The 14,079-nt window shown below is 41.3% G+C and overlaps 1 protein-coding gene and 1 long non-coding RNA gene across 3 annotated transcripts; one reads left to right on the top strand and one right to left on the bottom strand.

Annotated features, from left to right (window-relative positions):
* Nucleotides 1-297: 297 nt before the first annotated feature.
* LOC129204894 (activator of 90 kDa heat shock protein ATPase homolog 2-like) lies at nt 298-13,992 on the bottom strand. Of its 2 annotated transcripts, XR_008576524.1 has the most exons (10): nt 13,656-13,992; nt 13,322-13,512; nt 8,591-8,676; nt 7,813-7,927; nt 7,178-7,266; nt 6,536-6,658; nt 5,211-5,312; nt 3,928-3,979; nt 3,217-3,678; nt 298-2,451 (listed from the first exon to the last, which is right to left on the bottom strand). XR_008576524.1 is itself a non-coding variant. In XM_054821674.1 (9 exons), the coding sequence occupies exons 1-9, from the start codon at nt 13,733-13,735 to the stop codon at nt 3,503-3,505; spliced, it is 1,014 nt and encodes a 337-aa protein (XP_054677649.1). In that variant the 5' UTR covers nt 13,736-13,992; the 3' UTR covers nt 2,533-3,502. The 2 variants fall into 2 exon arrangements, 1 of the variants encoding a protein (XP_054677649.1); XM_054821674.1 differs by lacking the exon at nt 298-2,451 and having other exon boundaries at nt 2,533-3,678.
* LOC129204896 (uncharacterized) lies at nt 2,348-4,153 on the top strand. The gene is made up of 2 exons (XR_008576527.1): nt 2,348-2,412; nt 3,785-4,153. It is a non-coding gene; the product is annotated as an uncharacterized LOC129204896 (long non-coding RNA).
* Nucleotides 13,993-14,079: the final 87 nt, after the last annotated feature.

A 14,079-nucleotide genomic window follows, 5' to 3' on the forward strand; every position in this document is an offset into this window, starting at 1 on the left:
CTACTACTTTGCTCAAAAGTTGTGTCAAGATTACCAGAAGTACCATTATTCTTACTGCTCTTCCCTTACGTTACCTTCCAATTTCCCCTGTAAATTGAATATTTCTGCAATTTTTACTGGGAATTTTGTCCCAATATTCAGCTTTTTAAAACAAAATTAAGCAGTACCTGCGCAAACTTATCTCCTCTTCCACATCCTTGTTTGCTCCTGTGTCTTTCTTCATCTTCTTGTGTCCCTGATTTTACATGTTCTTTGTCATGATTTCTTCCATACCATTCCCCTTTTACGTTAAATCAGTTTTCTGGTGCATATCTCTTTGCCTTCAAGAATGCTTTTTTTTTTTTTCTTTTTATCCCTGTCTTTGAAAACCCCACCTTTAACTTGGCTTCCTCAGTCTCTTAAAGCCTTTATTCTCTTCCACAGCTCACCCCACCTCTCATTTAATTGTTATACATTTCCTCCTGAAAGTCCCACCTCTCATTATAATCTCTTCAAAATTAAGCTTTTAAAATACCTTCTCTTTCCAGTGTCCTCACTGTGCATAGTCCTTTACAGCCCGCCTCCACCTCCTGGGCTCAAACTGTTACTTTGGCTACAGTCTTACAAAGCTTGTCTTTCGCTTTTACTTTTTTTTTTTTTTTGGCTTTCTCAGAGACCAGGTTGTTGTCCAGAATTTTACTACATTATGAAAGCGCTCTATCACAAACAAAACTACCTTTTCCTCTTGCTGCTTTGTTGCTTCTTTCATGCTGCTCACCCTCCCTGGAATGTCTTCTGTGCTCATTAGTCTCCTTAAAACACGTGAATTCCAATAAATTTGAGCATATTTCCAACAAACTCTTTATGTGTATCTCCACTCCTGCCGTTTTCTCTTTTGTTATATTGAGAAAATTTTAGGATAGGGAACTCTTCACAGAGACCTGTTTAGAAAACAACTACATTTATGATAGTATCCTTTCATTATATATGATACTGTATGATTTATGTGTGATACTACTATGTCATCATCATCCTGTTTCTAAATGATATGTAATTTCTAACTCTGCTCCACCCAGCTCAAGGACTGAGGGTAACAAGTAGTTTAACATTCTTTGATTTTATTAAACTCTTGGAGAGGAGTTTTATTGACCTCTATGAGGAATATGAGATGTTTTACCACTCAAGAATAAATTCTTTTGCCTCTCTGGGATGATGGCTGTCCTCTTTAGGCTATGGCTGGCCAATAGTGCTAGAAATTCTCCTGAAGGCTACCTGCTACAAGAAAAATTAACTCCTCTGAATTTTTTCTGAATTCCACAATAACTGTGTGCAGAAATTGAACTTTCGGGTCAGCAATACAGTGCCAATGTTAGCTAAGTTCCAGCATGCACAGTAAAGACGGGAACAGTGCAGGAGCGCTGGTGAAGCAAAAAGAAAAAGTGTCCTTTTTTTGCCTGCAGGGACAGTCATCGGGGGCCCTTCGTGGCTGTGAAAGCTGACTGCCCATTTCTTACGCTCCGCTGGCCTACAAGCAGGATGAAAAGGTAGGCACTGCACGTTTTTAACTTACAAAAGCTTGTATACATGTTATCAAACTTACAGCTGTGCAGGCACGAGGGAACAAGAAGGACGCTAAAGGAGATACATCAGCTTCAGTTCACTACCCTTTCCCTTAAAGGGTTCCTCCTTGCAGAGAGCTTTCTGGGGGCTCTGGCTGTCCCCCACCGGGAAGCGAGTGGTGCAACACCGGAAACACAAGTAAGTCGCTTCTTTTTTAACACTGATGATTGGCACTTGGTCCAGTTGAATACTCCTGCTAGTGGAAGGAGACAAGAAAGTTCAGACTAGCAAAACACGCAAGTGGTGGGCACTTGTGACCTAAGATGGAAAGGGTTTTTAGTCAGGAGGGAAGCCTGGTGAGGCATACTTCCCAGAGAAGTACTAGGGCTGTAAGATACACTGTTTGAAGAAACTTGTGATTAGATGTAACAGCCTACTCTCAGATAATAAACTGTCACAAAATCTCTTGGATCATCTACACACAAAACTGCCTAGCCTGATCTCCGTCTTAAACTGAGATTTTCTATTGTTATTTAACAGTTGCCCCTTTGTCAACTAATACTAGTCTAGCCGAGAATCATTTTTGTATTCAAAATGTTAGGCTCTTTGTCCTGGAATATTTACCAAACAAGGTAACTAAATTTTCAGCATTCAGCTAAAACATGCCCTTTCTCAAGGGGCTGTTCTCCACCTGGACACCTAAAACACAAGCGCTTGGTAACCAGCCTGTGCGCCTCTCCAGTCACTGTGAGGTGTTTGTTCTTGTTACTACAACAAACCTCACCTAAGTTCAAAGGGGATAACTGACTGCAAACTTTTCAGGGAAAGCCTTGCCTGTAGAAAAGAGCAGCGCATCTTTCTCTTCTGCATGATGTAAGTTTATGTGTGGTAAGGTAGCCATATGTTGGAGCCCTGTAAAAATAAAACATATAGGACTTAACTTCTATACAGACTCATTTAGTTTGGCAGTATCAGTTAATGGAGAAAATAAACTGCATGTAAAATCACATATTTTATTGAGCCAACCACATTTTCCAAAGGCAGCTTGCCCTTTTTTGGTCAATTTGCTTCAAATGGCATACTTAATACACTTTTTATAAAGCATTTGAGAATTAAGTTAGCCTTACTAACCTCAGTGTGGTTTAATTAAGAGTAACAATTCTTTACTTTCAATATCCCAACTATGCCCCTGTCAGATTTCTCTAACAAACAGTTGCTCGCTTTAATTTGAGTTGCAGAGGGGGGGAAAAAAAAAAAAGTATTTAAGTGGAAGGTTTACAGAACTGCAAAAGGAAAGCATTATTACAGTTTGTTTCTTCCAAAATAAATTTCACACTGAGGTCAAGTAACTGAGTACAGTGCATGCAGACTTAACAGTGGTAACCATCGTACCAACCAGAGTTACACGACATTGTTAATTATCTTTCCCTAAAACTGTCTACGGAGTTAGAAACGAATTCAGTCTGCAGTTAAAGCAATCTTAAGATGTATTCAAAGAGGCTGTAAACTATACCCCCCCCACACATTTCCTGAAAGATCTCATGTATCAGCAGTTTCATAATCATTTTCAGTTCACCTCTGATGGGAACCCCATCTTAGAGGGATTTAATTTTGCTGCTTTGATACTTGTAATATTTAAAGAACTGCAGATGCTTCCTATTGATCCGTGTAGCTTACCTACGTATGACGGTGGTAGTTTACTGCAGCTGAATCATTATTACTCTCTGAAGTTGCAGGCAAGCAGAAAAGAGATCAGTTTCCCCAAGTAAAGCTGTTTATATACGTACTCTGGCCTACTCGCCACCTCATTCACTAAAAAAATCCATAAATAATGCTTAAATTATATACAGTATCATAGAAGTGGGTCTTTATTCTTCCCACAAATAAATTACTTTTTTTTTTAAAAAACCAAATGTTAACCAAGTACAAAGAGTAATGCCCTAACAAAACTACAGTGCTGTTATCATTCCATGTTGTCTTGGGATTGCTGCAGTAAGATACGTATTTCTTCAAAATACTGCTGTTTCCAACATTGTCTTGTGCTATCTTCATTTGAGACAGGAACTCCTTTGCACTCTAACTGCAGTTCCGTTTGAGCAGCCATATCCTTGAAATTCAAGGCAACCGTTGCATAATGTTCTGAAGGAAGAAAATACAACATTTCAATAAAGTGTGTTTTAAAGGATTATATTTGCCATTGCTAATTGTGTATCTGCTTTTGCCTGAGCGAAGCCTGTTTTCACAGATGACAGCTGCTATGACATCAGGCTGTTCGCCAAAGAACGAGCAGACTACATGAGCTTCCAGTGAGCAAGGCTGTCAACTGTCATGTTTGATCCTTCTCCCCGCAAAGCGCAGCCTCTGTCAGAGGTCCTCAAAAAGACTCACCCTCAGGCCAGCTTCTACACCTCCACTTGAGGACGATTCTTTGGCTTGGGACCTGTGAGAAGATAAGAAGGTTCTCCTCATTAGTGTTTGAGATAATTCACGCCGACTATGCAATGCTAATTCTCCCCTGAAAAATAAGGAGAGGCACATTATCTTACGTAATAGTAGACACATGCATGTAAACAATACAAAGATTGGGGTTTGTTGGGTGTTTTTTTTTTTAAAATAAACTGTTTTCATCAAACCTGTTACGTTGTACTGTTTTGTTTCTCTGTGGGAAAAGTTCAGGCTGATTAGTTACCAAATATAAAACACTGGGTTTACTGCAGACCTTGAAATGGGCACAAGTTAAGAGTTGTGTTTTCACCTCTGAAATTTCTAAGCATGCCTGTGATTTTCCGTTAAGCAATCCAGCCCGCTTTCATGTACGAGTTAGACAGTATTGCATAAAGGTGATTTACAGCCTGCTACCGTGAGAAGGAGAGGTACTGCTTCAGCATAAGCGTTAAATCTGGTCTAAATCAAGGTTATTGTTTTCGCTAAGCCCTTAAATTTGTATTTTGACTGTTTCATCTAAATAGTTCTGTATCTAATATAACTGACTGCCTTCAGCTTCACTAATGGGATGTTACCACTAAAGCCAACAGTTCTCCAGCGTGTACATTTCCAGACCGAGCCCTTTGTGGAGTCAACAACAAATTTTATTAGCTTGAACTGAGAATCCAATTTTCCAAGGCTTTGCTTTTTAAAAAGTTGTCCAATTCTCAGTGATACTTACTGCCCGTCATCTGGATGGACAGTAAGATACCCAGTCTAGGCTTAGCAACTGTGAAGAATGATTTTTTTTTTTTCCCCCCAGAGGTTTACAAAAGTGGAGCTGAGCTCTAATTAACAATTTTTCCCTTCTATTTGCAAAAGCATTCAGCTGGGAGACTGTAGCATTTGCCCTGAACAGAACAGAGATCATTTCTCCAGTTACAAGAAATGATAAGGATTTGGGAAATAAACTTTAAATCTGCTTTCTAACGCCTAGTAAAAAAACAATGCCGTTGAGAGTTTTCTCCCCCAGTGCAGGTCATTAGGTGTAGTCAGTGCCTGCTCTTTTGATGGGGAAGAAAAAAAATCACACAACATAATAGCAAATTTTTGGCTTTATAATAGAGGGACTGAATATGCATTAGAGAAGCTGAAATGTCAGAAACTTATGCTAGTTTCTAGCTAGAAGCTGACACCACTGCATTGCCCCCCCCCCATATCTACAGTGCAAAGTAGGAGCTTTTTACCAATTCTGCATATTCACCGCTGACACGACCATCAAACATCTGAAGTTTGCCTCCTTTCTCAGCTTCAATCACAGCAGGACATTTAGAAAACTTCTGTACCAACTAGCAAAAGAAGAATACAGCAGAAGCCAGTTAACTACAATCTATACTGATACATAATGCAGCACATTACAAGACAAGGGAGGTTTGCTGAAGAAAATTAACTGTGATATACATGAGCGTCTTTAAGCACGAATCGGGCTGGTAGCAGGGGCCAGTGAGGTGACAAAATGGGACTATCACTGCTGAGTCAACCTGCAGTGGTACATACAAAGACCAGTGAAGACTCCAGCCACCTGCAAGGGGCCACAGACAAAGCACATACACATACATGACTGACTGTTACTAGATTTGGAAATTAGGGAGATCATAGAGCAAGAGAACTGCTGAGCGCCATTATTTTTCTCATTGGTAGTGCTGGGATTCTGATTTTAAGGTCTCTGACACCAGCCCAGGCTCTTTTGAAGGACACAAACTCAAAATTACTAATCTTCTATTTTGTACCCTATAAGCAACAGTATCATTGCATCCAATAGCTAATCTAATTAAGCTGTGGATAACAACAGTGACATTACTGAGCACTTTAGGTTCCTGAATGACAAGGATATACATAAAAAAAAAGCTAAGCTTTTTCTTACTAACAAATGAGCATGTGATTGAACTGCATATAAATGACATAAAGATGCAGCTTCACTCTGGTTGGTTGGCTTTTCTTCCTATTAAGGTAACAACTGGCCCAAAAAAAAAAAAAGGTCTAAGCCACCCTAATAAGCTCTCATTAAAAAGGTAAAAGTGTAGGAATGATCCTGCTGACATCTGCTAGTACTTTCTGATTGCTATCACAAGAATGTGACAACTTGTCAACAAGGTCAGCTACCTAGCTTTTGTTCCTTGCTAGGAGACCAAAGTGCCACGCTGCTTCAGCAACTGTCAACGCCATTTGCACTGTCACCACTTAAATTCCTCAGCGGCTTAAAAGGTGAAGCTGTTCAGCAAAACTTGAAGAGCAACTGATGACATTCAGAATTACAAATTCTTAGTGAAGTTACATGAAAAGGGTAGCTCATGAAACCTTCAGTTTCCGGACAATCTCATCTGTCCACTTAATGTACTTTACTTAAAGAGTATTATCTGTCCTTGACACTATGAATATCTCTCCATTTAATGTACTTAAGGAGTATTATCTGTCCTTGACACTATGAATGTGACATGTATTATTTGCACAACTATTTAGATGTAACAAGCATCCACATTAAACTAAATTGCTTACTGAAAGTATCACTTACCTCTTTAGTTGTGAAGATGCTGTAAAGTTCGTCTGCTGGAGAGTTGAAGATTTCTCTCATAAGTATTTTCACTGTTGGAATTTTTACGCCAACTATATCCAAAGGCTGTGGTGAAACAGAATCCTGCAAAGCAAAAAGGATTCATGTGAGTGCAAGATCAAACACTTCCAAGTTCTGGAATAGCAGGATTGTTGTTACCTGTGCATTCTTAAACATACTGTGTTGTGAATGTACATTAATTATACAACGTACATCCATATTTATTTAACAGTATTATTAATCAAGATTCATTAAATTAAGTGAAAAAAACTAAGAGCGTGTGATTTGCTCCAAAGACACCTGAAGTTAAGTTTAGCCTGGGGAAAGTGATCCGTGCAGGTGCATTCAGCTTCACTCCGCTGAAGCTATGGCCATTACAGAACAGTGTTAAAGAGTCCATACACCCGCTGTCCGCCCTGGGATCTGCGGCAGGTCATTTCTGTATTACAGGCCCTGAGCACAGCAATGAGGCTGTAGTTGCACCCCAAAGGCCTTCGCTTTTGCGGGTCATCACAGGAACATGCAGGTATTACCACAGCAAAATCTAGGAGGGACTACATTTATGGTAATATTAAATTTGTACAACACTTAAAGCCAACATACTTGCATGGTGTTCCCACTTAGTTTTCGCTCAGCAGCCAGCTCCTGACCAACAGTAGCTTTTGTAGGCAGAATCATTCCCAAGGTAAACTCTGTAATAAAGAAAAGCACTTTTCAGTATGAAATTGAGCTGTACAACCACCCTGACATTCACGTGTCACAAAGATTGCTGGCCGAAACTGTGGAGAATGGGACGTACAACTCCAATCCAGAGTTTCCCCACCTTACCCATATGTTTTTATTAGCAGCACAGCCTAACAGCAATTTCCCTTAAAAACAGGCTTTTTCAAAGTTACCTGACCCAAACTTTATAACATCTGCCCATTAAGGAATGCACCATCTCAAGCTGAGGGCTGGGCGCTGCATTGGTAGCCGACCAGTCAGCCTGCAGGTCTTGCAGTGATCTCTGTGGTCAGCACTTGTAACACAACACAGCTTGGGTTGCTACAGAAACTTCTGGATGCTGCCATGTTTGACAGCAGTAAAGATTTTGACTGTAGGACTAACTTATTTCATCTCAGCAGATGACAATTAAAAATTAAAAAAAAATACAAGCCCAAGGACTTGTCAATGTATTACCAATCTATTCAAGAAAGAAGACTGCATAGAAACATACCTAACGAACTGGTTTCATTTACCTGTTTTAAGTGCTTTCAGGTAATCTCTCAGGGCCTCTCTGACTTTTGTGGTTCCTTCAGTTCTCATAAGGTCCTTCAGAACATCCCCTTCCCCCTTCTTTTTGCTAACGTTAATCTAGAAACAGAAAAATTACAAGATCTAAGAGGCATCTAAACATGAGTCTGTTGGGTTCTGGCAACAAAGGAAAGTATTTTGGCTTTGTTTACTATATTCAGAGGACAGCTGCAATTTCAATTTCATTATCTTCTTAGTTTATCCTACCTTTGCTAAAAATAAGTCCTCGTGGATTTTGCCTTATTTAAGTGTAGTATCTCATCTCCACAGTACTTATAGTCAAGTTCATCAAGTACAGAGTTGCCTACTACACAGCAGAGGCTGAAGAATTTGTGGAAGCCACAGGATCAACTGCTATACAACCAACAAGGAGATTCCTTAAGTTCTTTGGGGTTTGGGGGTTTTTTTGGGGGGTGGGGAGAGGGGTGGGTGGTTGGGTTTTTTCAAGACTACAGCAAGCAGAGCTCTTCTCAAATTTGTAGTTAGTATATTGTCAGAAACAATAATTAGCAAAGAAAATTGCACACATTCCTAGTAGGTATAATTTGAGAACAGACATAAGTTGTTATTCCAAGTATAAAAAATGAGAACATGAAATAAACTATCCATGTGTAATTAGCCCACTTAATCACAGGATAAATCAAAATATGATGCCTATATGTTGATTAATGCTTTATTTAAGAATTCTGAACCTATATAGCCATATCAGTATTTCACACCTACCTCTGTATCATCTACCTCATTTTCTTCTGACAGGTTAGGAATTTCAACAGATCCCTTATGTTTCTCACCAGACTCTTTCACTGTACCTGTATTAACATAATGAATTCTTAAATGCATTATTAAAAACTATTTCCCCCATAGCAAGAGTTTTATGCTTGGAAATCAGTTGTACAAAAGTGTTACTTGAAGCAAGTTGCCTAGAATCTAATTTAAAGGAACTAAATAGCAACAAAAAGTCTCAAATATGTCACAGTACTTTCACAGTAAACTTTTCTCAGAATTGTATTTTGCTGTATAGATGCATTAAGATATGTACATGCACAGAGGTACATGTTCTCACTCGGCACAGTTTGCACGACCATTCTGCCGCTGCTCTCGCCTCCAATTGTCAGCTGTCCTAATGCTCTCCACTTAACTTACATCTGCCAACACAGAATGTGAACCTAAAAAGAGGGTAGGGGAAAAATAACCTCCTCTTCCCCTAAATTTGCCTGCCATTTATTTAGAAGCTCTCTAGAATGCTACTACTCCTTCTCGAGTATCTGAAAAGCTCCCAACATACAGGCATGTTACTGTAAAACATAGGTATGCATAATGGATAAGTATACAATTGGAATTTTTTAAAAATATGAAACTTCACATGCAGGTTTTTTTAGAATACTCATTCTTGCTCTTAATAGCTTTACCACGACGTGGCATTAATCACCGTACACATCAGAAAGACTTTGCAAGAACAGAAATGAGACTCCGCTTCTGCATCCTTCTGGGCAAAGGCCCTCCATCACTTACGTACACAGCTCTATAAACATGTTCTGGGATATGAACCCTGTACTATACTTCTTTGCCTCAGACCTTACAGTGAAAAGATTGAATTTAAGGTCTAACACTTTTTTTTTTCATTACACTGAAGACTCTCTCCCCTTGCCTTGCAAAAGAATTTAGTTATTTAAATTTATTCACTATTTAGATCCTGTTTAAATCTCTTTAAGGAGCAATAGCAGAAACATGCAGTTCTACCCCAAATCCAGTTATCTTTATACTATTTCATCAGCTTAGTTGTCAAAACACACAAAACACAACAACAAGCTTTATCAGTCCATCCACAAAGCTCTAAAATACAAACAGCCCAGTGTTAAGCATGACTGCAAAAGGGGAATTATCATGAAGGGAGACGTAACATTTCTTTGGATTCTCTCACCTTCAAAGGAGCTAGCTAGATCCAGCTACTACTTAACATCACTCTCATTATTTTTAATTACTACCCTGAAACAACCACCATGCTACAGGGGGGCACTACGCATAGATATAACCTAATGCGCTACCGGTCAAGACCACAGTAAAGTACGGAAAGAAATGCTCAGACGTTTCTTAGCAAGAAGAGAGTGACTGACTGTTAGTAACACAACGTGGAGTATGGTGCCAAGATCCCTTCCCAGTCAGGATCTACATCAGTGAAGCACAGCGCAATATAACAAGTCTGTTAATCCAGAAGGAGACAACCAGGTCCACGTAGGGAAAAAAAGCTAAACTAAATGCTTCTCTTGGGCTTCTCAAAGTCTCCCAGGAGAACCTGTTAGCCAAGCGAACTTGTAAATTATACCGTTAAAACACTTCTGGGCCCAACACAAATCACATGCAGCCATCTCAGTTTTCTCTTTCCTGCTTTCTTCTGGTTTCAGAATTAGTACAGGCAAAACCACGCAACACTGTCTTTGCAGACAGTAAAGCAAATCTTATTTTCAGCTACTCTCCCAAACCAGAAAGTGCAAGCATGCAGGAAGAAGCTTTTAGGAACAAAACACAAACCTGACCTCTATCCGTTCAGCTAGTTTTGTTAACAATTTTCACACCTTGTAAAATAAAGATTCCCAAATAACACAGGCCAGACAACAAATTTAAATTCATAATAACAGTATATAGATTTCTTTTCCCCCCCTTGAAAAAATTGCTTGTCCGAGGGATTAATGCAGATGGTACCTGTGCTGGACAGCAAAGTCCAACCAGTTAACATACAGAGCTGGTTGGTCAACATTACACAGGCAGAACGTTGGTACAGCTTTGCATTTTTAGTATCACTGCAATGTAAGCGAAACGATTACCTTTTTATCAAACAAACAATCAAATTATTTGTTTGAATCCCAAGGGACTCCAGCAACAGATCTGAGAATAAATTATTTTTTTGTTTCCTGCCAATCCACTATTTTAGAAAATTAATAGTGAAAGCACATGTCTCAGAAAGACCTACCTATAAAACCACTGCTGAAATACCTAAGTTTTAAAAGGAGATACACTGGTTTTCATAAAGCTTCCATCACAATGTAGAATAATCTATTAAAATCCTCATTACATCTTCAAATAAATGATAGAACAGCCATTTTGCTCAATTTTAGTACCATTAAGTACCCTTAATTCCTCACTTTCTTGTTGCTCTGTAATCTAACTTGCTAAGGGCCATGTTTTCCCAACATCAGACTTTTCACACTGGCTGCAAGTTTCAAGATTTATATCATCTTGTTCTTATGTATCCAGATTTTAATAGCTTGAATTACTAGTTATCCTAGAAGACTTGTAGAAGGAATTAATCACAGCAATTAGTGTTTTTAGCAGTTCAGTCTGAACTCTCATTTCTAACTCAGAGCTCTCAGAAAACACATAACATGACGGCTATCAAATTAAGAAAAAAAATCATCAGTCCCAGCTCTTTCAGCATTTCACTGGGTAGCAGCAACCCCTTTTAAAACTGAGCTCTCAAAGACATTATCCACTCAGTGCAACACTGCACTGAGCAAAGTATCTAATGCAAATTAAGAGCTGTTGAACACTGAAAAGCATAGAGACCTAGCAGAGGAAAAAGAATTTAGAAAGAATTTGTATAGAAATACAAACAAAATACTGTATCTGCCTGCTTCTACACCTTATACGTAACATATGCCAATACATATTATTTTTATAAATAAAACAAAAAAACAAACTAACCAATATTTAAAACTGAGGCAATTTTTGCTTAAGAAAAAAACCAAAAAAAACCCCAAAATATCAAAAAGCCGATTACAATTATTTAAACTGCACTGATAAACTGCACAACACAATATAATGTTTGCCTTCCTCCCTGTTAACATTTAGATTACAATTGTAAGTATGTTCTTAGTTTATAACACACTTGTAACATTTAAAACATAGTTAGCTATCAATGCGAACAAAAATAAATAAATAACAGTACTTCTTTAAATCCCCTATTACTGTGGGAGCAGACCTCAATTCCAAATCTGTTCAGATAGGAGCACTGGTCTCAGCATCGAAATAAATGTTAAAGTCCCAGTCAGCCAAACCAGGAAAAACATGGTCATTAAGAGCTGCGTCGGAAAGGGCACCCCAAAAAGGAGAAGGGCAGAACGCCGGCAGCCCACTGGAGCAGCATTACCTGAAACACTGATCCAGTAACTATGGTCCTGTTTTGGGGCACAGGAATTAAAAGGGGAACATTAAGTATGGCCCCTGGTTTTCCTACTTCTTAGAGTAACAACTGAGACCTGAGAAAGTAGTACAGTATTTTGGGGAGGAACAATACATCATTTGGGTTTACACTATACACGTACAATTTCCCATGCAGGTTCTTTTTATCAGCTCTTCCTGCTCCTTACTCCAATGCAAGAGATGGTCCATCCAATTTGCCATCAAGTTTTAAGCATCTAATAAATGGAAAGAATTCCTTGACGTTAACAGAAGATAGTTTATCAGGTCGGTCTGCAAATAAAGAGCAGGGTTTGCGAGCAGATACAGCACAACAAAAATGTATAGAGCTGCATTATCTTTTTCTTCCCTGGGTAATGACAGCCCTGTTATCCCAAATAATCAAGAATTATTTCTAGTTTCTTTAATTCCCACTAGATGGTTTCTTCCTCATATAATTCATTACCCTCAATGTAAACTACACTAAAATTTTGGAAACAGCTATATTTTCATGCTTCTTAGCGTCTCCTGTTTCCTACTGCCCACATGCATTAAGCACACAGCTGTAATTTGTGCACACTAGGAAACTAAAACAATTCAAGCGCACTGGTCTAAGCAATACATATCTCACTGCAACAGAAGTATCTACTTCTCAAAGCAAGAGAAGTAGTACTGTGCTGGTATAAAAATCTAAGAAATGTGTGTGGCACAAAAAAAAAAAAAAAGGGCGAAGGGGGGAAAAAAAAAAAGACAAGCTAGGGTTTCAAGATTATTTAAACATAAGCATTTATGACAGTTTAGGCCCACGTATCTCCTGCGATCTCCCTACGATTTCGATTCACTGCAGTTCAACTAAAATATTCCTGTTTTTTCAACCCGAACGAGACAGTTTACTTTCCAAAGTGATCGCTCCTGATCCAGTAGAGCAAATTAGCAGAGCCAGCTTTGCAAAGACCACGATGAACTCCGAGGCAACCCCTACCCAAGCACATCTTCCCACGGAACCTGGGGCCAGGGATGGAAACACGCTGGGCTCCCAGTCACTGCGAGCCTCTCCTCTCACCCGGGAGAGGCTAAGCAAGCCGAGAGGGAGTCTCTCCCACCGCAGGCGGCCTGGGTGGCTCCTCAGGGCCCGCGGTGGCCTGAAGCCGAGGAAGGGCCGCTAGCCTGTGACAAACGCCTGCCAGGAGCAGGGGCATGGCAGCACCGGCACCGCCTCACCGACCGACGGACCGCAGGCAGGTCGTGTGTCCTGTCCCGTCCCGTCCCCCCGCCCCGTACCTTTCCAGCTGAGGCGCAGATTCCACTCGTAGAAGAAGATGAGTTTCCCTTTGCGGCTGTTGCAGGACGCTTCGCCTTCCACGTGCTTCAGGTCGCTGATCTCGCAGCGCCCGGCCTCGCCCTCCACCACCAGCCCCACCAGCACCTCCTTCAGCTTGCTTTTCGACCAGCTGGTCGCGTCCCGCTCCGTCCTGGCCCGGGGAAACGGGGCCGTTAAGCGCCGGCCGTGCCCCCTCACACACACACAGGCACAGACATCCCCCTTCCCTCCTCCCTTCGCCTGAGGGAGGCCCCGCGCGCCGCCCCAACGGCCGCGCCGCGCGCCGCCCCTCACCAGTGCCAGTTGTTGACGTTGGTGGCGTCCGCGCGCTCCTCCACGATCCAGCGCGGGTCCCCCTGTCCCCACTTGGCCATGGCGCTGCCCCACGGACCGGCCCCGCCGCCACCCGCCGCCGCAGCGCCCGCCTCCGCCGGCAGCCCAACCGCTTCCGCCCGCCGGCGACCCAGCCAGAAGGTGCCAGAAACTTCCCCTCCCCCCCCTCCCCGTTCCTCGCTCCCCGCCGCCGGAGGAGGAGGAGGAGGAAGGCGAGGCCGCGCCGCCCTTCCTCCTCCCGCCACCCCACACCCTCCGCGGGGAGGGAAGGAGGGAGCCGCCGGCCGCGCCCCCGGTACCCCCCTCACTTGTTGCGGGCGTTTTTCGGGTACCTCCTCCCTCCGGCGGCGAGTCGCTGCTGCGGGCGTAAAATCCGCGGCCTCGG

This window comes from Grus americana, chromosome 3, assembly GCF_028858705.1.
Source record: "Grus americana isolate bGruAme1 chromosome 3, bGruAme1.mat, whole genome shotgun sequence".
Lineage (NCBI taxonomy): Eukaryota > Metazoa > Chordata > Aves > Gruiformes > Gruidae > Grus > Grus americana.

Coding starts and splice junctions, on each gene's coding strand:
- LOC129204894 (XM_054821674.1), bottom strand. CDS start 13,735: ATGGCCAAGTGGGGACAGGGGGACCCGCGCTGGATCGTGGAGGAGCGC. Junction 13,513..13,655: donor AACGTCAACAACTGGCACTG/GTGAGGGGCGGC, acceptor TCCCCGGGCCAG/GACGGAGCGGGACGCGACCA. Junction 7,928..8,590: donor ATGAGGTAGATGATACAGAG/GTAGGTGTGAAA, acceptor TTCTGTTTCTAG/ATTAACGTTAGCAAAAAGAA.